Raw genomic sequence first — 22530 nt, forward strand, 5'->3', positions numbered from 1 at the left:
TTCTGGGCATGTATTTACATAAAACCTATTTTTGAAAAAGGAAAAAGGATCCAGTTCTAAAATGGAAAGTTTAAAAACTTCTAATTTAGATTGTCTCCACGTGCTTTCTTTCTTTTTATAGAATTCCTCCGGCCTTGATACTTGATATTTTTTTCTTGTTTGGGCCTTGGAAATTTTAGGAGCATTGTAGACCTTAGTTTGGATTCCCCAGGGAGCAACCCTGGGCTGAGGATTGGGGTGAAAGTGGTTTATCTGGGAGGTGGTTTATTTCCCTGCATACCTCCTAAGGCAGAGGGGGAGTGAAGCTGGGAAGGGAGGCGGCCAGCGAAGGTGGAATATTCCCATGATGAGGAACTGGAGCCTCCTCCCACAAGGATGCCGGGAGGCAGCGTGGGGCCACCCCCCAGCATCTTCCCACGGTGGGAGAGGAATGATGTACTCTATCCTGCATTTCACTCGCCATGAGATGCGGCAGGGGCTGATCCTCCCGAGGAAGCCCTCAGGTGATTGGAGATCGCCCTGGAACTCAAGGCAAGGCCTGGATACAGCCACAGGGCACCTGCAATATGGACTCCAGGCCACTCCTGCCTGTAGCTCCCCTGAGAGCGCCCTTGATATGTCCCCCTTCTGGGGCTTCTCCAGCAGAGGTTTCTCCTTTATTAATAATTAATGATGATGATGGCATCCCCACCACAAATAGAATTGTATTTAACCTCACAACCATCTTCCCAAATATAAACAGAGCAGGGAAGTCATCATTTCCATTTTACAGACAGGGAAACTAAGGCTGTGGGGCAGGGCTGCCTCCCAAGGCATCCCAGCTTTACTTATGTATGTAGTAGTTTGTTCAGTAATAACTCAAAGCTAGAAGGCCTGAGCCTAATTTTAGAAACTCTCTGCACTTTACGGTCCACCCCTCCTCAGGGATCCTAGACCCTCACATAGCCACACCCCTCAAAGATTCCCACAGGCTGGACATCCGCACCTGCCCATGGGTGTGGGGAAAAGGCAGGGATGGGAGTGTCGGGGGAGGTGGGGATGGGGGTGCGGGGGCGCGGCGGGGACGGGGTGTGCGGGGGATGACGGGGATGGGTATGTGGGGGAACGGTGGGGATGGGGTTTCAGGGGAAGTGGGGGGCCACAGGGATGGGAATGCGGGGGGGCGCGAGGGAGTTGCAGGGGGCGGTGAGGATGCGATGTTGGGGGGCGGCTGGGATGGGGGCATGGGGGGATGGCCGGGATGGGGGCATGAGGGGGCGGCGGGGATGGGGGCACGATGGGCGGCGGGGATGGGGGCATGGGGGACCGCCCCGGCCCCCAGCCTTGTCTGACTCTGCCGCTCGGCTCCCTGGCCGCAGTGATCACCCTGCTCATCTTCCTGCGGCGGCGGCTCCGGAAGCAGGCCCGCGCGCACGGCAAGAGCGTGCCGGAGATCCACGAGCAGCTGGTCACCTACGACGAGGAGGGTGGCGGCGAGATGGACACCACCAGCTACGACGTGTCAGTGCTCAACTCGGTGCGCCGCGGTGGGGCCAAGCCCCCGCGGCCGGCCCTGGATGCCCGGCCGTCCCTCTACGCGCAGGTGCAGAAGCCGCCGCGGCACGCACCCGGGGCACACGGGGGGCCCGGGGAGATGGCAGCCATGATCGAGGTGAAGAAGGACGAGGCGGACCACGACGGCGATGGCCCCCCCTACGACACGCTGCACATCTACGGCTACGAGGGCTCGGAGTCCATAGCCGAGTCCCTCAGCTCCCTGGGCACCGACTCGTCCGACTCTGACGTAGATTACGACTTCCTTAACGACTGGGGACCCAGGTTTAAGATGCTGGCTGAGCTGTACGGCTCGGACCCCCGGGAGGAGCTGCTGTATTAGGTGGCCGAGGCCCTGGGGGCCCAAACCCCCTGCAGCCCAGGCCAGTCGGACTGCTAGGCACCACAGCCTCCAAAAATGGCACTGACTCCCCAGCCCAGCACCCCTTCCTCGTGGGTCCCAGAGACCTCGTCAGCCTTGGGATAGCAAACTCCAGGTTCCTGAAATATCCGGGAACATATGTCAGTGATGACTACTCTCAAATGCTGGCAAATCCAGGCTGGTGTTCTGTCTGGGCTCAGACATCCACATAACCCTGTCACCCACAGACCGCCGTCTAACTCAAAGACTTCCTCTGGCTCCCTAAGGCTGCAAAGCAAAACAGCCTGTGTTCAACTGCTGGAGGGTCTTTTTCTAGGGTCCCTGAATGCCTGCTGAGGCTGGTGAGGTCCTGGTCCCTATCTACCTGGAGGCAAAGGCCTAGACGGCTTGACTTGTGGGGCAGGATTCTCTGCAGCCCATTCCCAAGGGAGACTGACCGTCCATCATGCCCTCTCTCAGGAGCCCTGGCCCTGCTCCAACTCCTTCATACTCCACTCCAAGTGCCCCCACCACTCCCCAGCCCCTCTCCAGGCCTGCCAAGAGGGAGGAAGGGGCCCCATGGCAGCTCCTGACCTTGGGTCCTGAAGTGACCTCACTGGCCTGCCATGCCAGTAACTGTGCTGTACTGAGCATTGAACCACATTCAGGGAAATGGCTTGTTGAACTTCGAAGCAACTGTGAATTCATCCTGGAGGGGCGGTGGAGATCAAGAGTGACAGATCACAGGGTGAGGACCACCTCCACACCCATCCCCTCTGGAGAAGGCCTGGAAGAGCTGAGACCTTGCTTTGAGACTCCTCAGCACCCCTCCAGTTTTGCCTGAGAAGGGGCAGATATTCCCGGAGCAGAACACCTCTCCCCCTGTGCCTCACCTGGTCGCCAATCCATGCTCTCTTTCTTTTCTCTGTCTACTCTTTATCCCTTGGTTTAGAGGAACCCAAGATGTGGCCTTTAGCAAGACTGGCCAATGTCCAAACCCACTCATGACTGCATGACAGAGCCCAGCCATGTGCCTTTAGACCTCGCTGTTGTCACATCTCAGGGAATCGAACCTCAGGCACACCTTGCAGAAGGCAAGGCCCTGCCCTGCCCAACCTCTATGATCAACTGTGCATCTTCTACTGGAACGTTTCACTGCAAACACACGTTGGAGAAGTGGCATCAGTCAACAGAGAGGAGCAGGGAAGGAGATATCCAGCTCACCCTTCATCATGGACCGAGGTTCCCTCTCTGGGCAAAGTCCCTCAGACTGCAAGGGATTGTAGATAACACTGACTTTTTTGTTTTAACCAATAACTAGTTTCTTATAATGATTTTTTTACTAATGATACTTACAAGTTTCTAGCTCTCACCGACATATAGAATAAGGGTTCTTGCATAATAAGCAGGTTGCTATTTAGGTTAACAATATTACTTCAGGTTTTTTAGTTGGAAAAACAATTCCTGTAACCTTCTATTTTCTATAATTGTAGTAATTGCTCTATAGATTATGACTATATATTGGCCACACTGGTGCATGACAAGTACTGTATTTTTTTATACCTAAATAAAGAAAAATCTTCAGCCTGGGCAACATAGGGAGACCCTATCTCTACCAAAAAAAAAAATTAATTAGCCAGGCATGGTGGCATGCATCTGTGGTCCCAGCTACTTGGGAGGCTGAGATAGGAGGATCACTTCAGCCTGGGAGGTCAAGGCTTCAGTGAGCTCTGAACACACTACTACACTCCAGCCCGGGTGACAGAGTGAGATCCTGTCTCAAAAAAAGGGAAAGAAAACCTTTGAGATTCTTCCATTTCTAGAGCTGATAGAGCACTTGTGAAACGCACACACATGCACAAACATATAAACATGCATACAAGCATGCACATGCACACACAAATACACATACATACACACATGCACACACACACCACCACCACCATCATCAGAGGAACCTACAGAAGAGGGAACATTTGTAGATTCCTAGGAATATGCCAAAGCTTTTCAAAGCCTTCTATGGACAGCTCATTCCTCAACTTTTCCTTTTAAACTTTTTGTTAGCTTCTTATTGGCCCCAGTCATTTTCACTGCCTCAGGCAGCTGCAATGTTAAACAATTGCCACTGATTACTTTAAACAAATAACCTCAGAGATAAGGCTGTATGCATTGAATGGGCACCAAGTAAGGTCAAATTAACACAGTCTTGCAAGTGGAGTCTCTTCCAGGGAACTACCAGACAAGTTGAATAATGACAGTGATCTGGGAATTGGACTTTGCAGAAGCTTCAACCCTGTTCTGATCTTTCTGTTTGTCTTTAGGCTGCTGATTTCCACCATGATTATGAAACCACTGGGTTTCAAGGCTACCACAGGTCTCGGGAGAAGGGGACGGGACTAGGGCAAGTTAAAATGCCATCAAGCTCTGCCAGGTATAGTGGCTCATGCCTGTAATCCCAACACTTTAGGAGGCTGAGGAGAGAGGATTACTTGAATATAGGAGTTTGAGACCAGCCTGGGCAACATAGTGAGACCCAGTCTCTATTAAAAAAAAAAAAAAAAAAAGGACAATGCCATCAAGCTCACTGTTCTTACCAATATTAACCTGTTAAAAAAAAATAGGTACACCTTGGATTGTTGCAAGTTTTTGATTAGTTTTCAGAGTTCTGAAAAAGTTGGTTTTGACAATTTTGGCCAGTATTCTCATTGCTTTTCTCGGGGAAAAGTGCTCCTTACTCAGTCATTCCTGCCAATGCCACCCCTTCCAACTGGTTTTTGAGCTGTTTTCCCACCTGTCTGAAGTACTTGCTCCCTGAACTCACGGTTTTCCAATCCCTGGAGCCCATGAAATCTGTTCACTACTTCCTTCTCCAAGAAGCCTCCCCATCCCCAAGACACCTCCAGATAAGACAATTTCTGTCCCTCCAACCTTCAAGGGGGCCTGGCTCTGAGCTCTTGGCCACCCTGGTCACCTCCTCTGCTTGGAACCTGCTTACCCTAAGGTAGGAAGAATGATCTTCGTAGTGGAGGAGGGCCTATCTCTGAATTTGTACATTTTATTGTATCCCAAACCCAGTGGCCCTGGAATCTTCTGATCACACTGCACATGCCTGCTCCAGCCAACGCTGGGTCCCAAGCCTACTGAAAGTGGGCAAGGGGAGCAGAGGCTCAGAGCCCTTCCCCTCCCCCAGGCCAAACCTCTGAAGCTAGCATGACCATCCTCATTTCACAGATGGCCAAGGTGACACCCAGACGGGGATGAGATGTGGCCAAAGCCACACAGGCAAGTTAGGGACAGAGTTGGGCCTAGACACTCTCCTATCCTCTAACCCACCCTCAACCATTGCCCCATGGGTCCCAGGAGAATGCGAATCTACAAACTTCCCAGACCTGGGGGGCTAGAGGCTGAACCAAGGCCTATCATCTGCGCCTGTTGGGGTTGGTCATGGGAAATGACCACTAGGGGGTGCGCTGTGTCAATAAATGCTCAGCCAGGGCTGGTGTCTGCAAGCTCCACGGCTGGGCATCCTGGCAATCAACGGACCGCAGGTTCTGGGGGTCCTGGACGTTGACAGAGAACGTGGTCTGGCCCCACAACCTGCCTGGGCTCTTGCTACGCTCCCTCTTCGCACCGGGGTCTGATCGGGCAGAGACAGCCAGAGACCTAGCCCCCACCTTCCCGAAGGAACAGGGTACCTACTGTCTCCAGCAGTCCAGCCAGCACCAAGAATCTCAGCTCTCCGAGAGCGGCTGGGCTTGGCCGCCAGATCTTTGGATTTGTGAGGGTCACAGTGCACCACACCATCCCTCCCTGCACCTGGTGGCCCTGCTGCAGTGTCCACGCCCCGTCTTCCTGCTCGGCCCCGCCCTGCTTTCACCAAGCCAATCCTGGAAGGTTGATTCTGGGCCAGGAACAAAGCTGCAGTTCCTGAGCGCCCTGGTTCCAGGCGCCTCCCAGGTCAAGAATCCTTCGAATAAATCCTACTGTCTTCAAGGTGACTAGCAGATGTTCACAATCAAAACCTCAGACCACCAAGCAATCACCCTTCTAGGGATTGCTAAGGACCTCCTAGGGACCTAAGATGCACAGGGTGTATCTGCCTCAGTAAGTTCAGTGTTATTTATAAGCAGAAGATTCGAAACAATATAAATGTCCAACAGTAAGAGATTGGTTAGGTAAATTATGGCAAATCCACAAAACCCTACCGGGCGACCATTAAAAGTCATGTTGGGAAGTGGTGATCTTGAGCTAAATTCAAGGTCAAGGCTAAAAGCAAAACCCAATGAATTATTTACAGTCAGATCTCAATTTTTTGTAGTAGATCTCCATCTTCAAGTTATGAAATTATGAAAAATTTTTATTTTCTTCTTTATTTTGTTTTCCAAATTTTCTATAAGCAGTATATATTATTTTTATAATCAGAAAAAATGTTATCTTAATGTTGATTTCTAAGCACTTTTTTGTAACTGGAAAACAGTGAATTGATAAGCAAAATTTATCCCCAAATATCATTTTTTAAACACTAAAAGTTTGTTTTTTAAAAAAGTTTTGAGTTCACTATTAATGCAACAGAGACTTTTAAGAATTACCAGCCTGATCAACATAGCGAAACCCTGTCTCTACTAAAAATACAAAAATTAGCCAGGCATGGTGGCAGCTGCCTACAATCCCAGCTACTCAGGAGGCTGAGGCAGGAGAATCTCTTGAACCTCAGAGGCAGAGGTTGCAGTGAGCCAAGATCGCATCACTGCACTCCAGCCTGGGCGACAGCGTGAGGCTCGGCCAAAAAAAAAAAAATTAACTGAATTGCTTTTGAAGTCATCACCCTTGAATCCAGAAAATATATATGTTGTTAGAGGGTTGATTAATTTTGTTTGTTTGTTTGTTTGTTTGCTTACTTCTGAAGGCATTTCTTTGAACTTGGTCGGTGGGAGTCTAATCCTGTTAACCTTTGGAGTTCTTTAACAGCAAATTTCCAGCCACTTTCTGGATCAGAGCAGTTACAGTCTATGAGATGGGGGAAACCCGGTTTTCCAGCCAAGTGACTTCCATAGAATTCTGCAATGCATGGAAATATCCAACATTTCTCTTCCTCAAAGATAAGAGAAACAGCTGAGGCCTATTTCTCTCAGTCCATCCAGAGGTTATCCGGGATGTTTAGGAAATCTGTATATGCCCCAGCACTTAGGAAGACTTCATAAAACTTTGCAATGTGCTCTTGTAGCTTAGGGCATAGAAAGCACAGTTATCTTATAATATTCCTGTATGATGGTTGCTGAGGGGATGTTTAATGTTGTTACACAGGAAGCTGTGCTGAACAAGGGTCTTTTGTTTTCAGATCGGACTCTGGGCAGGAAGTGAATCTTCACAGGGAAGGAAGCAACAAAACTCTACCTTTGGCTTTTGCTGGCCGAGCAGGGAAAGGCCTATAGACACAGGGCATTGCACAGGAACTAAGACAGCCCTCCTGGGAGCACTACATAAAGCAGCCAATATTTTGAAAAGCATAGGGAAGAGTGAAGTCATCCGGGGCATTTGCAGACACAACACTAAGAACTTGGTGACAACAGCCCTGAAGCAAAACACCAGTGTGTACTGGGCAGGGCTTGGGAGATAAGACAGGACATCTGAAGCTAAACATGGTGGAGTCCATTTCCTGGGCTTTCTGGAGCTATGCAGGGTGATAGGCTCATCCTGGCTTGCCCAAGACTCTCCTCATTTTAGTACTAAAAGTCCATGTCCTGGGAAACTCCTCAGTCCCAGGCCAGGTGGTTCAGAGTCAGCAGTTCTGGATGAGTCAGTGCTCTCCTACAAGCAGAGTTATGTTTCTTAATCTCCCTGAGTCACAATTTTCTCATTTGTAAATAAAATAGGGTAATATAATGCCTACTCTGAGTTTTTGTAAAATTCAAAAGAAATAAATCTTGAAAAGGTAATAGAACCAAATTTGGCACATAGCAATTATTCAATGTTAACAGGAAGGAAGGAAGGGAAGGAGGAAGAAAATGTTAAAAGATCCTTTTTTAAGGTAAAAATCATAACTCTTTACTCATATAAAATGAATATGTATCAAAGATTTTGTTTTTAATTCATTAGTTTATGATAGAAGCAGTCAAATGTTACAACCCATTGCAAGGAGTATTCACAGAATCCCACAGTAAAGCCAACAAGGAATGCTGAAATCAACTTACATACAGAAATAAAACTGGTCTATCTACAGGGTAAAGATAGACTGCATGTCATTGGACACAATCATTTGTACTCCCATGGGCAAGAATAATCTGCATTAGTCTAAGTTTTCTTCAACTTACAGAGTTGTAAAATAGCTCAAAGACGATGAAAGGCAATAACCTAGAAAAGTGTACTGGACAAAAAACTCAGTACTTTTTTTTTTTTTTTTTTTTTTTTTTTGCCTATTTGAAAGTCTTTCATAATCTTTCCTAACAGAAGAAAAGAAAGAAGGAAGGGAGAGAGGGAGGAAGAAAAGGAGGGAGGGAAATAAGTGTAGGTCTGATAAAGTTTGGATATGGTTTGGCTGTGTGTCCCCACCCAAATCTCATGTTGAATTGTAATTCCCAATGTTGGGGGAGGGACCTGGTAGGAGGCAGTTGGATCACAGGGGTGGGTTTCCCCCTTGTTATTCTCATGATAGTGAGTGAGTTCTCAGGAGATCTGGTTGTTTAAATGCGTGTAGCACTTCCCCCTTCACTCTTGCTCTCCCGCTCTGCCATGTGAAGAAGGTGCTTGCTTCTGCTTCACCCTTCCACCATGATTGTAAGCTTCCTGAGGCCTCCCCAGCCATGCTTCCTGCACAGCCTGAGGAACTGTGAGTCAATAAAACCTCTTTTCTTCAGAAATTAGCCAGTATCAAGTAGTTATTTATAGAAGTGTGAGAACGGACTAATACAGGGTCTTTAGTGAGAAGTTCATACCAGAACTAAATGAATCATATGTATGGTGGGTTTATGTAAGAATGGCTAAATGCAGCAGGGTGTATTCCTTATCCACTCCTATGTAACAAATTTCACAAACTTAGCAGCTTAAAAAAATATGCATTTATCACCTCATAGTTTCTGTGGGCTGGGAGTCCAGGAATAATGTTGCTGGGTTCTCTGCTTCAGGATCCCCTCTGAAAGCCACAATCAAAGTGTCATACACAAAATCTTATCTCAAGCCTTGACTAGAGAAGGACCTACTTCCGAGATCACATAGTTGAATGAATTCTGTCCTTACAGCCCGTTGAACTGAGGACCTCCCCAACATGCTCACCTGCTTCATCAAAGTCTGTAAGAGAGAGAGAGAGTCCACTAGCAAGAGGACACTGCAGTCTTATCTAATGTAATCACTGAAGTGACATCCTGTCACATTGGTCACCTTTCCTATTCTATTCATTATAAATGAGTCCCACGTGCTGCCACACTCAAGTGGAGGGGATTACACAGGGCTGGAGTACCAGAGGTGGGGCTAATTTGCCGTCATCTTAGAGTTCTTCCATCACACAGAAATATTCTCAGCTCACCAAATCTGGGATTCCACATCTGGCTATTCCTGAAGCTGGAGGCCTGGCATATTTTTGAGTGGCCATTTGGATCAGCTGATAAACCCAGGGTTTGTGTACTGACTGGAGGAGTAAGAACTGTAAGGCTAATTGAAATGAATCTACTTAAAATAGTGACATGATTTTTCTAAAAATTACTGGAAGGTAAGGGTTGATTGAGACTTTAAAATAAAACCAAAAATTATTCTAAATGTTTCATATTTTATATAAGAAAGTTTTGATTTTTACTGCAACCATTTTCTAACTCTTAAAATAAAGAAAGGATAATTCAAGTGTTGATATCTTCCCAACATAAATATACAGGAACATAATGTATCTTCCTTGTATTTTATCTTTGATTTACACAAAGAGAATTTTTATACAAATATTCCAGGCTCATTAGTTTTCCCAAAGGCTTCTCATAATCCTTTGATATTTAAATCATTCCCTCTTTCAAGTCATTTTTTATCTTCCTTGTCAATTCTCTTTTTGTTAATTTGCCCAACTCATCTGGATCTTCCTTTGTCACTGGCTCTGTAAATTTGAGTATTTCTCCAATAATGCTTCTATCAACTTTATGAAATCTTTGTCTTTTGCAAGATTTAAAAATTCCCTTTATAATAAGCATTCTACAGTAAGTGAAGACACACTAGCAAATATATGAGTGATGGATCAAGAGAGACAAAGTGTTAAAAATGGAGAGATGCAACTTTTAAAAATGAAATTCTTAGTTATAATCTAACAAAATAAGTACAGGACCTGTAAGCTGAAAACTATAAAACACTAACGAAGGAATCAAAGAAGGCATAACTAAATGGAGAGATATACCATGTTCATGAATTGGAAGTCTCAGAATTATTAAAATGTAAATTCTATCCAAATTGATCTATAGATTCAACCCAATCACAATCAAAATCCTAACTGGCTGTATAAATTGACAAGATGATTCCAACATTCATAGAAAAATCCAAAGAATGTACAAGATTCAAACAGCTTTGAGAAAAAGAGAAAAAAGTTAAAGGATTCACATTATCTGATTCCAAGACTTCTTATAAAGCTACAGTCATCGAGTCAGTATAGTACTGGCAAAAGGAGAGATGCATTCTATATATCTATCTGTCTATATATCTATGTGGAATATAATAAAGAGTTCAGAAATAGATCCACAAATAAGATCAATTGAATTTTGACAAAGATGAAAAAACAATTCAATAGAGAAAGGACAGAATTTTCTTTTTTTTTTTTCCTTTGAGACGGAGTCTCGCTCTGTCACCCAGGCTGGAGTGCAATGGCACAATCTCGGCTCACTGCAAGCTCCGCCTCCCGGGTTCAGGCCATTCTCCTGCCTCAGCTTCCTGGGTAGCTGGGACTACAGGTACCTGCCACCACGCCCGGCTAAATTTTTGTATTTTTAGTAGAGACGGGGTTCCACCGTGTTAGCCGGGATGGTCTCAATCTCCTGACCTCGTGATCCGCCTGCCTCAGCCTCCCAAAGTGCTGGGATTACAGGCGTGAGCCTCCATGCCTGGCCCAAGGACAGAATTTTCAATAAACAATGCTGAAACAATTAGACACCCATATGCAGGAAAAAAAGTCTTTGACCTACATGTTCATTTATACAAAAAATTAATTCAAAAAGAATCATAGACCTAAATGTAAAATATAAAAACTTTTAAACTTTTAAAATAAAATGTAGGTAAAATCTTCATGACCTACAGTTAGGCAGAGTTCCTGGAGATGACATCAAGAAGTTAATTCATAAAAAGAAAAAATTTGTAAGTTGGATTTCATTAAAACTAGAAACTTTTGCTCTAAAAAGAGCAAAAGTAAACTTATAAGAATAAAAAGAAAAGCCATGGACTGTCATATACCTGACAAAGGATATACAGACTACAGGAAGTACTCTCAAACTCAACAGTAAGAAAATAAGCAACCCAAGTTAAAAATGGGCAAAATATTTGAACAGACACTTCACTAAAGAAGATATGTGGATGGAAAATAAGCATAAATAAAGAAGATCTATGGATGGCAAATAAGCATAAGATTATCAACATCATTACTCATTAAGGAAATGCATATTGAAACCACAATGACATGCTACTACATACCTACTAGAATGGGGAAAAAACTGACAACACCAAGTGTAGAGCCACTGGAGCACTCATACATTGCTGATGAGAATGCAAAATGGTAAAACCACTTTACAAAACAGTTTAGCAGTTTCTTATCAAGTTATAACACCAAAACCAGAAACAACAAAATGTCCCTCAACTGGTGAGGAGTGCTATGGTCTGAACGTTTCTGTCCTTCCAAAATTTGTATATTGAAACCTAATCCCCAATGCAACGGTATTTGGAAGTAGGGACTTTGGGGTGGGATTAAATTATGAAGGCAGACCCCTCATGAATAGGGTCAGTGCCTGATACGGTTTGAATGTGTAACCCTTCCAAATCTCATGTTGAAATATAGTCTCCAGTGTTGGAGGTGGGGCCTGGTGTGAGGTGTTTGGATCATGGAGGTGGATCCCTCATGAATGGCTTGGCACATCCCCTTGGTGATAAGTGAGCTCTCGCTCTGAGTTTATGTGAGATCTGGTTGTTTAAAAGTATGTGGCATCCCCCCAACACACACACTTTTGCCATGTGAAGTGCCTTCTCCTGCTTTATCTTCCACCATGAATAAAAGCTTCCTGAGGTGTCCCCAGAAGTTGTACAGATGCCAGCACCATGTTTCCTGTACAGCCTGCAGAACTATGAGCCAATAAAACCTCTTTTCTTTATAAATCACCCAATCTCAAGTATTTCTTTATAGCAATGCAACAATGGACAAAGCCCAAGCGCAGCGGCTCACTCCTGTAATCCCAGCACTTTGGGAGGCGGGTGGATCACTTGAGGCCAGGAGTTTGAGACCAGCCTGGCCAACGTGGTGAGACCCTATCTCTACTAAAAATACAAAAATTATCCAGGCATGGTGGTGCACACCTATAATCCCAGCTACTCAGTAGGCTGAGGTAGGAGAATCGCTTGAACCCGGGAAGCAGAGGTTGCAGTGAACCAAGATCACACCACTGCACTCTAGCCTGGGTGGCAGAGTGAGACTCCATCTCAAAAAAAAAAAAAAAGTGGACTAACACAGTGTCCTGACAAAACAGGCCCCAGAGGATCCCCATCTACCATGTCAGAACATAGCTAGAAAGTGCTATCTATGAACCAATAAGTGAACCCTCACCAGACACTCAATCTACCGAACCTGCTGATGCCTTTATCTTAGACTTGCCAGCCCCTGGAACTGAGAGAAATAAATGTCTGTTGTTTATAAACCACACAGTTTATGGTACTTTGTTATATAGCCCAAATGGACTAAGACAAGTGGATAAACCAGCTCTGGCACAGTCATACAATGAAACATTATCGAGCTGTGAAAAGGAAAGAAACATTGATACATGCAACAACTTGGGTGAATCTCAAGTGCATTATGCCATTTGAAAGAAGTTACACTCAAAAGACTACATACTGTGTGATCCCACTTATACACTATTCTGCAAAGGCAAAACTGTAGCAACAGAGAACATATCAGGGTTTCTAAGAGTTGGGGAGAAGGGAGGATTGGACTAACAAAGAGAAGCTGCATTAGAGAGACTTTTAGGGTGATGGAACTGTTGAATATCTTAATTGTGGTAGTGGTTACACGAGTCTATGCATTTGTCAAAATCATACGTCTGTACTCCAAAAAAAAGAATGTTACCATATGTAAATTAAAAGTAAACTTTTGAAAATCATCAACAAAATTTGAAAATAATAAAAAAAATTTGATCAGGGTCTGTCTCACTTTATAAGGGATCAATTTATCGGTCACTTTATTGATGTACGATGTACAAGGTTCAGGTGCACTCTCTTACTTATTAATTTATTCTTTCTTTTTTTTTTTTTTTTTTTTTTTTTTTTTGAGACAGAGTCTCACTCCATCACCCGGGCTAGAGTGCAGTAGCGTGATCTTGGCTCATTGCAGCCTCCACCTCCCAAGAGATTCTCGTGTCTCGGCCTCCTGAGTAGCTGGAATTACAGGCATGCACCACCATGCCTGGCTAATTTTTATATTTTTAGTAGAGATGAGGTTTCGCCATGTTTGGCCAGGCTAGTCTCAAACTGCTGGCCTCAAGTGATCCACCCGCCTTGGTCTCCCAAAGTGCTGAGATTACAGGCGTGAGCCATCACACCTGGTCTCATTCATTCTTTGTTTCTAAAACACCTGTTGAACAATGTATCAATGAAATTCCCTTGATTCTGTTCCTAGCAGCTCCAGAAGCCTCCTCTTTCTCTACTATTCCAACCTGAGTTTGAGCATTCTTCATTTGCTCTACTATGGTATTCCCGCAACTTTTCAATTGCTTTTCTTATTTCTAGCCTTAATCCCCCCACCACCAGGCCTTTTCCTGAAGCTACTGAAATGATTTTTCTAAAGTGTAAATAAGATCTTACTCTCCCTTGCTTAAAACTCAACAGAACTTTTCATATCTTCAGTGGCTCTCCACTAACAATCAATGGAACCCAAACTCTTTAGCCTGGTACCCAAGGCCCTACATGATAAAGCTTCTCCTTGACTTCTTAATCTCTTTATTGTTGTAGCCACCCTCATACATTCTAGTCAGACTGAGTTATTAGCCTTTACTCAGACATATGGTAGAGTGTGTTATTAGTCAAAATATTCACTGCCCTTCTCTGTGGGAGGATTTGTATTCCTGATGCACTGATGTCAAGCTTGGCCATGTGACTCATCCTGTCAAATAAAATGTAAGTGGAAGAGACTCATGCCACCCCAGAGCAGAAACTTTAAGGACCAATGTATGGTTCTACTATCTCTCTTCTCTCTGCCACCAGCAATGAACATATAACATGAGCTAAAAATAAACCTTCATTGTCATAAGCTACCAATATTTGGGGTTTGTCACCACAACATAACTCAGCCTAAGCTGACTGAAACACTCTTAGGTTGAAAGCGCCACAATTATTCACTTTGTAGTCTCTGTGCATAGTATAGACACATAACTGCCTAACTGGCATTCGCTACATACTTGTTGAGTAAATGAATACAATGAGTGAGTGAATAAACAAGTGACCAATGAATGAACAAGTGATCTGGGCCTTTGCACATGCTATTCTCCCTGTAAAGAGTGGCCATCCCCACTTCTTCACTTGCCCAACTCTTCCTCAAGTCAAACCTCGAAGATCTCCTCTAAGAAGACTTCCCTGCCCGTCTGTCTTAGGCCTTTTGTGCTGCTATAACAAAACACACAGACTGGGTAACTTATAAACAACAGAAATGTATTCCTCACAGTTCTGGAGGCTGGGAAGTCCAAGATCAAGGCACAGCATTCAGTGTCTAGTGAGGGCCTTCTTGCTGCATCCTCACATGGCAGAAAACAAAATGCAAAAAAGGCCTAAGCTGGTTCCTTCCAGTCTTTAATAAAGCACTAATTCATTCATGAGGGCAGAGCTCTTTTGAGTTAATCACTTTCCAAAAAGCCTACCTCTTAATGCCACAACAATGGGGTTTCAGTTTCAACAAATGAATTTGAGGAGACATTTAGACCATAGTACTTTCTTCTCTCCTCTGCAAGGCATTCATGTATATTTCTGCTCTTGTAATAATTGTCTCTCCCTGCTCTGACTTTAAGACCCGAAGGCAGAGCTAGGTTGGCCTCACCTTAGTGGCTCCTGTGCCCAGCACAGTGCCTGGCCCGGAGCAAGTGGATGGATGAATGAATGAAGGAGTGAGAGAGTGGGGAGTTTGCAGCTCTTCCAAGTAGCACAGGCCCTCTCCACTCCAGGCCTTTGCAAATGCTCTTCCCTCTTCCTGGAGCATCAGTCCCCATCCTACTTGCCTGCCTAACCCTTCTAAATCCTTTAGCATCACCTGTCCCATCCACTGCCCATCCCTGTCACAGCTAAGTCCCTCCCTCTCCCTGTTTTCACAAACTTAACATATCCCTCCAACAGAGCCCTTGTCACATAGTTGAGATCTTCTGTGGTCTGTCTCTCTCTCTCTGAGCACTCTGAGGGCACGAATTGCATCTGATTCATACTATGTCTCCATACCTAACAACAGCAAAATCATGATAGCAATAACAAAAACAACAATAATAGTAACAACCAACCAGGGCTTGTTGCAGTCAAATTAATGGATGAATTAATATTTGAATGAATTAATGAATTAATTTGAAATGGTTCTCACCTCTTCTTCCACTGTCCCTCAGAAAGGCCCAGGCTCACTGGAGGATGACTTTCTGAATGTGATGGGACTCAGCTGATGGACCTTTGTTACCACAGCTGACTTCTCTCCCAGGCCCTTGCACTTGTCCCTAACCTCATGCGCCACATGACCCCATAAGTGCGTGCAACAGGGCTGTAAAACTCAGCACACAGACCCCCTTCCCAAATCCACTTCCCATGTCCCCCAGTAGGCCTGCCAGAGATGTCTTAGAGCACATGACTCCAAGGAAGTGTGCATACCAGGCCCAACCGGCCTGGAGCCTCCTCTAACCTGCAACCAAAGGAGATGACTGGGAGAGGGAGGAAAGGAGAAAGGTAGGCAGTGAAGGAGGAGCAAGAAGGAGTCTGCATCTATCCTGAGGTCAACGTGCATGGCTAATTGCATAATCAACTGCAGATGGGAGCCAGAACGCTGACAGTGAGACAAACACCCAAGGTCAAGACACACTAATCATCTCCTCACCATGCATTCCTCTCTAACTGACTCTTGCTCTGGAAAATCCCAAGGGAAGAAAGGAGAATGAGAGGAGGAAAGAAAAAGAAGCACTCATTCTGAACCCGTCCTGCAGGAAGGCCTCCAGGAACTTCAATCACCCAGAAGCCAACTAGGAACTAGAAACAGAAAGCTGCAGAACTGATCACGATTCATCAGAGGCCACGAGAGCAAGGAAAGAATCAGGAACTGTTGCAGATTGGAAGAGGCTGAGGAAACACAACAGCTATGAGCAATGTGGGATCCTGAATCAGATCCCGAAGCAGAAAAAGAGCACTAGAGAGAAACTGGTGAAATTTGCATAAGGTACAATAATAGCATCGTACCGGTGTTAATTTCCTGGTTTTGACCATTGTGCCATGGTTACATAAGTTGTGAATATTAGGGGACGCTGGGTGAAGGATATGCATGAACTTTCTAAATTATTTTTGTAATTTTTCTGTAAGTCTAAAATTATCTTTAAAAGGGTGTTTTATTTTGTCTTTTAAAGGACTTCCAGGCAGCCAGCAACATCCTGGTAAGAATGAAGTCATTCCCACCAAACCTGGTTTTGCTGAATTGGCCATGAATGTGGCTTATTTATTTAGCAATCAGGGATATTGTTCTCTGTAGAAACCTACAGTTCTTCCGTGAAGCTTGGATATCTCAAGCGGAAGGAGGAAGAGAGCTGGAAGTGACAGGAGGAGAGAAAGGATTCATGCAGGCAGGTTGGAGTCATTTAGCACAAGGGCAGACAGGCCTACACACCTGAAAGACCTCTAGAGGCAGCCTCCTGTTCCAGCACAATCACTGGTATCTTTATGATCCAACTCCATTTTTGCAACAAATGTTTCTGGAGCCCTGAACCACACATCAAACTAGGGACACAGTATTGAAGTCCACAGTCCTTTGGAGGGCAGGACTGAGTTCCCGCCCTCCAAAGGCTCACAAACCGGGAGGCAAGTATACACAAACACAAAAGAAAATCGTATGTGATTTCCATCATTTTGAAATGTGAGGTGTGCTATGGGACCTCAGAGGAGGAAGTTACTCATTCAACCTGCAGGGAGTCAAGGTCAGAAAAGCCTCCAGAGAAGGGGATATGGATGTTAGAGGTGCTAGAGCCCAGGAGTTGAGGTGGAGAGTGGCTAGAATAGAACCTAGAGACTGGGCAGGAACTAGATCAGAAAGGACCTTGACTATCTTGCTACAAGGCCACTAGGACTTGATTCTGCAGCAATGGAAAGTCCCTGAAGGATTCTAGCAAGGGTGTGGCTTGATTTAAGGAGGCTCGGAGGCTGCAGTGTGGAGAGGTATCTTTTTTTCAAGAGTCTGAGTTGAGGAGAGGTTATAGTGAGGCCAGACTGTGCCCTGCTTTCGGGGGCGGAATGTACACTGTGTGACAGTGAAAATGAACACAGCAATAATCCAAGCAGAGAGGCTGAGAAAACAGCTTCTTCCCCACAGGACCTAATTCATGAGCCTCCACTGCCCATCAGGCCACCCTGCCTTTCCCCAAGTGCAAAAGCTCAGCTGCTCCAGGCCAGGAGGGTTGCTTGTTCATGTGCTAGACTGCCTAAAGGTAACACGATTAATGTTCTCCTTGGAATGACTTCCCCATAGCATTTCAGGTCCATTGTGGCCAGCTCAAAATGAATAGCAGAGAGACTCAGCCTCCTGGCGCCTGCCTAAAAGAAGCAGACGCAAGGGGAAGTGGAGCCCCCTCCCCGCAGCTGTCAAATTAGGTTCAGGGATTCCCTGTTCCTCTGAGTGTCGTGGATGTGTGCGGGTAACATGGAGACATTCTTGAGTTCCCAATAGTCACCAGGAACTCTGGGAGAGAGCACCAGGACAGAAAGGAGAGGCACGAGCTGGGCAGGTGGCTCAAGCCTGTAATCCCAGCACTTTGGGAGGCTGAGGTGGGTGGATCACTTAAGACCAGGAGTTTGACAGCACCCTGGCCAACCTGGTGAAATACCAAAAATACAAAAATTAGCCAGGTGTAGTACTGTGCTCCTGTAATCTCAGCTACCCAGGAGGCTGAGGCAGGAGAATGGCTTGAATGCGGGAGGTGGAGTTGCAGTGAGCCCAGATGGCGACACTGCACTCCAGCATTCCAGCTTGGCTGGCAGAGCAAGACTCTGTCTCCAAAAGAGAGGGGAGGGGAGGGGAAGGAGGAGGGGAGGGGAGGGAAGGGGGAGGAGGAGGGAAGGGGAGGGAAGGTGAGCGGGGTGTGGAGGGGAGGGGAGAGAAGGGGATGGGGTGGGGGAGGGGAGGGATGGGGGAGGGTAGGGAAGGTGAGGGAGGGAGGGAGGGAGGTAGGCATGGTTGAAAGTCCCCAGTTACACTGCACTGGCCACTTCAGCAGCAGGGACGGCAGGCTAGAGATGCTGCCAAGGAGACCCAGTTCCCAGGAAATGCATGAGGGTGACCTTGTCTGCTGGAATGACATTCTGGAAGGACAAATGACTTGTTCCAGAACACACAGCAGGTAAATGGCAGAAGGGGGATTTGAACTCAGGTCTTCAAATCCTCTAGACCCAGAGCCCAAGCCAGTCCAGAACAACTCTGTGCTTTCTGGAACTTAAAAGAGGCAGAGGCCTCACATGGCCCCCTGCGTGCCCTCCCTATGCCCCTGCTGACCAACGTTTCACAAGAGTACTGGGTACCTACTAGGGGCCAGGCCAGTTACTACCCCTCCTGAACCATGGCCTTTTCCCCTTTGTCCTCTGAAACGAACTGTGGAAATGTCTCTCACACACATAGGTTTTCTACAAATGCTTTGTGCACCATTTTGTTTATTTATACACCATCTTCTTCCAAAAATGCATACATAGTATAATGTTTTCTTTACCAAGTGAGTAAACAGAGGCAAAGGAAACATACATTCACCTCCACTTTTTTTTTTAATCAGGGAGTGATTCAAGCAATAGTTTAAAATAAACAAAAAGAGTAAAAACTGTTTTTGGAAGAAATGAAACTATTTTTGTTACTAAGCCTGGAAAGAAAGTTCTCCCATAGACTGAATAAATATTAGTTCCTTCCCCTTTGCCCCTTCTGCCTGGAAACCCAAAGTCCTCCTCCATCTTCAAGCTGGAAGCCTAACTCTCTTGCCTCGGCTGGGCAAATGCATAAAGATAAGACACTCTTTTTAGAAAATTAAAATATAACATACATACATTAAAATGCACAGAAGTGTACTGTTCTGTCAGTTTTCACAAATAAAATGCACCTGTGTACCCAGCACCCAGATCAAGAAACAGCATTACCAGCAAGTCCCCGACTCCCAGCCACTACCTTGCCCCAAAGGTAAATACTGCTTGGACTCCAATACCATGGATCTGCTTTTCCTGCTTTGGAACTCTATATAAATGGAATCATACAGCATGTGGCTTCTTTAGCTCAACCCTGTGTTTGTAAGTCATTCGTATGTTTTCTTGTAGTTGTAATGTGTTCACTTTCATTGCTGTGGAATGTTCTCGTCCTGTGACTGTACCACAATTTACTCTCCTGTAGACGTTCAGGTTCATTCATTCTTGGTCAAGAAAATAAAGATGATCACAGGTTGCACGTGGGTATTTTTAATCTGCATTAACTCTTGTTAATAATTCATGTAAGTGCTTGAGTTCAGGAGATGCCAACATTATTTTTCTAAACTTTTAAATTAGACTCAAATGCAACATCCAAAAACTGTCAGTCTGGCAACTGACATTATTTTGAAGACTGAAATCTATTTTTGTAACCAAAGATGTCTTAGTCCTGTGGCCAGGGGAGCAACAAGCAAATAGAAAAGGCATAAGAAATGTTTTTCCTTTGCTCTTGTACAAATAGACATTCAACTTGTGTAGGCAACATTTATTGAGACGTTATTGTGTGTCAGGAACTGTACTAAACACTTTGCATGTATTATTACATTCAATCCTGACAACCCTCTGAAATAGCTTTACTTGAATTACTCTCAATTTTCAAGCTCTGTCTGTGTCATCTCATCTTTCTCATCCTCAGGACTTACTGTGGGATCCAGTATAACCAGGCACTCAATAAATGCTTATTAAATAGAGCAATGAATGAATAACAGCAGCTACCATTTATGGAGCCCTTAGTATATACAAGGCACTGTGCCAAATGCTTACATCCGTTATCCTATTTAATCTTACCAACAAACCTGTGAGGACATAGGGAACACCTTCCGGGTTTTTGCCAGGCTCATGAGTCCCACCTTTTCTGAGAACGATGAATGCCCATGTCCACAAGCTGCCATATTTGTGCTACCTGATCCCATCCTTTGGTCACAGTTAATTGGACCAGGGGTGCAGTTCCACCAATTAGATTATTTCCTGGGAATTTGGACTTGTGGTTAAAAGATGGCCAGTTAGTCCTGCCTGTGGCTAGAATTGAGGAACTGTAAACTCATTCTCAAGCTGCAGTGAAGGCTTTTTTTTTTTTTTTTTTTTTTTTACAAAATAATGGAAAAAGAAGGTCTGCAGGGAGAAAAAAAATTAAGTGATTAAGCAGAGGCACACAGAGACAAGAGGCAGAGTCTTTCCTAGGTTCCTGTCTGTTTCTCTGGTTCTCACTCCAAGGCCTCCGAAAGCCCAGACTTGAGTTCTAGTAAATTCTCCAGGTTTTGTTAAAATGGCCCAAGTTGGTTCCTACTAGTTACTACCAAAAAAATAAAAATCTAAGCCAGGGACAGTGGCTCACACCTATAATCCCAGCAACTTGGGAGGCTGAGGCAGGAGGATTGCTTGAGACAAGGAGTTCAAGACCAGCCTAGGCAGCATTGCAAGACCCTGTCTCTAAAAAATAAATAAATCTAAATGAAGATAAGTCGATGTTATTTTTCCCATTCCACACATGACAAAATGGAGGCTCTGAAGAAGTCAAGTGACTTGCCCAAGGTCACACATTCAGTGTGGCAGAGCAAAGACTTGAGCCCAAGCCCACCCAAGTCTCTGCAGCCTGAGCAGCCTCCCCTTCCACACACCAGTGTTCCTTGGTACATCTGTCCAAGCCAATGGGACATCTGTCTTCCACCCGCCACCCCCGCTAGTTTTTTGAGGGCTGGCGTCATGTCTGACTCGCTGTAGCAGCTCCACCTAGGCTATACACCATCACGTGTCACTTGCAAATCACCAGGGTGGAGATTTCACAGGGTTAGAAGAAACATCATGGCATGACTGATGGGAAATTAATGGGTTTTGGTGGCTGCAAATTGTAGAGGCAGAAAAGTGGAGCATGGAACTGAGAGACTCTGTGGTGACCTTGACAGAGAAGCCAGTGAGAAATTGATTAAAGTTGGTGGCAATGGACTTTGGATCCTAGATCAGAAGAGGGACAACCATAGATTAAAGCCCTTGGTGGCAGTACTGTACGTCACTGAAAATAGAGAGCCCCAGAACCTTCCTCATGCCCACAATCTCAGCCCAGCTGACCTGACTTCGGCCTTGGCAAAGGAAGTGGTTTTGGGTCCAGGCCAAATGTGGGGGCCTGGGCTGACCCCAGAGGCTGGACTCAGAGAATCCTAAGTCCTCACTCTTCAGAGCCTGAACCATTTGATCCCCGCTGCATCCACATACCCCAACTTATCTTCCATGCAGCAGAGAGATCTTTCTAAAACGACCTGACCATGCCACCCCTCTTAAAGCCCTTATATGGCTCCCAAGGCCTTCACCCTGTCATTCAACGCCTTTTACGACCTGCCTTTCCTGTCTTTCCTCATAACACACCATTCATTCACACTCAACTTTGCTCCCAATGCTCCGAGTTACCTGTGTCCCTGGAATCACCTTGGTCCCTCAACACCTATTCCATCACTGTACACATAAGCTATTCCGTCTCCTGGAACATCTCACTCACTGCATCCCATTCATCTGATGAAATCTTGATTGAACTTTAACCTCAACTGAAGAAACACACCCTCAAAGAAACCTTTTCTGACCTCCACAGATTGGGTTAAATGTTCTTTCTTTGAGCACACATCTGGCACAGAAAATATATTGTTCTGGGATCATTTGTTCATACATCTGCTTCTTTTAACACATTGTCAGCTCCTAGAGGGCAGGGACCTTGTTTTCCATATCCTTTTTTTCCATCAGTTCACAGCAGAGTTCTTGGCCTATAGTGAGCATCAGTAAGTATGCATGGGACATATGGGTGGATAGATGCAAATGGGGTAAGTTTATGGGTGATGGGAGTTTGAATGGATAGATGAGGAGTGAGGGAATGGGAGGAAGAATAAATGCATGCATAGGAGGATGGGGAGGTGGTTAGAATAGAGGAAGAAAGGAATGAAGAAAGACAGGAAGGAAGGAAGGAAGGAAGGAAGGAAGGAAGGAAGGAAGGAAGGAAGGAAGGA

General features: G+C 45.3%; 1 protein-coding gene, 1 long non-coding RNA gene and 1 pseudogene across 2 annotated transcripts in view; all 3 read left to right on the forward strand.

Annotated features, from left to right (window-relative positions):
- Nucleotides 1-3490, forward strand: part of CDH5 (cadherin 5) — a 38237-nt gene extending 34747 nt beyond the window's left edge. Inside the window, exon 12 of the mRNA XM_023210093.2 lies at nucleotides 1359-3490. Coding sequence (XP_023065861.1) covers nucleotides 1359-1876 — 518 coding nt within the window. The 3' untranslated portion in view covers nucleotides 1877-3490. The remainder of the gene's footprint in view (nucleotides 1-1358) is intronic.
- LOC111541312 lies at nucleotides 2054-2738 on the forward strand (annotated as a pseudogene).
- A 3756-nt stretch (nucleotides 3491-7246) lies between the features above and the next one.
- Nucleotides 7247-9643, forward strand: LOC111541223. Its single transcript, XR_002731220.1, has 2 exons — nucleotides 7247-7536; nucleotides 9016-9643. It is a non-coding gene; the product is annotated as an uncharacterized LOC111541223 (long non-coding RNA).
- Nucleotides 9644-22530: the final 12887 nt, after the last annotated feature.

The sequence above is a fragment of the Piliocolobus tephrosceles genome, chromosome 17 (genome assembly GCF_002776525.5).
Source record: "Piliocolobus tephrosceles isolate RC106 chromosome 17, ASM277652v3, whole genome shotgun sequence".
Taxonomy (NCBI): domain Eukaryota; kingdom Metazoa; phylum Chordata; class Mammalia; order Primates; family Cercopithecidae; genus Piliocolobus; species Piliocolobus tephrosceles.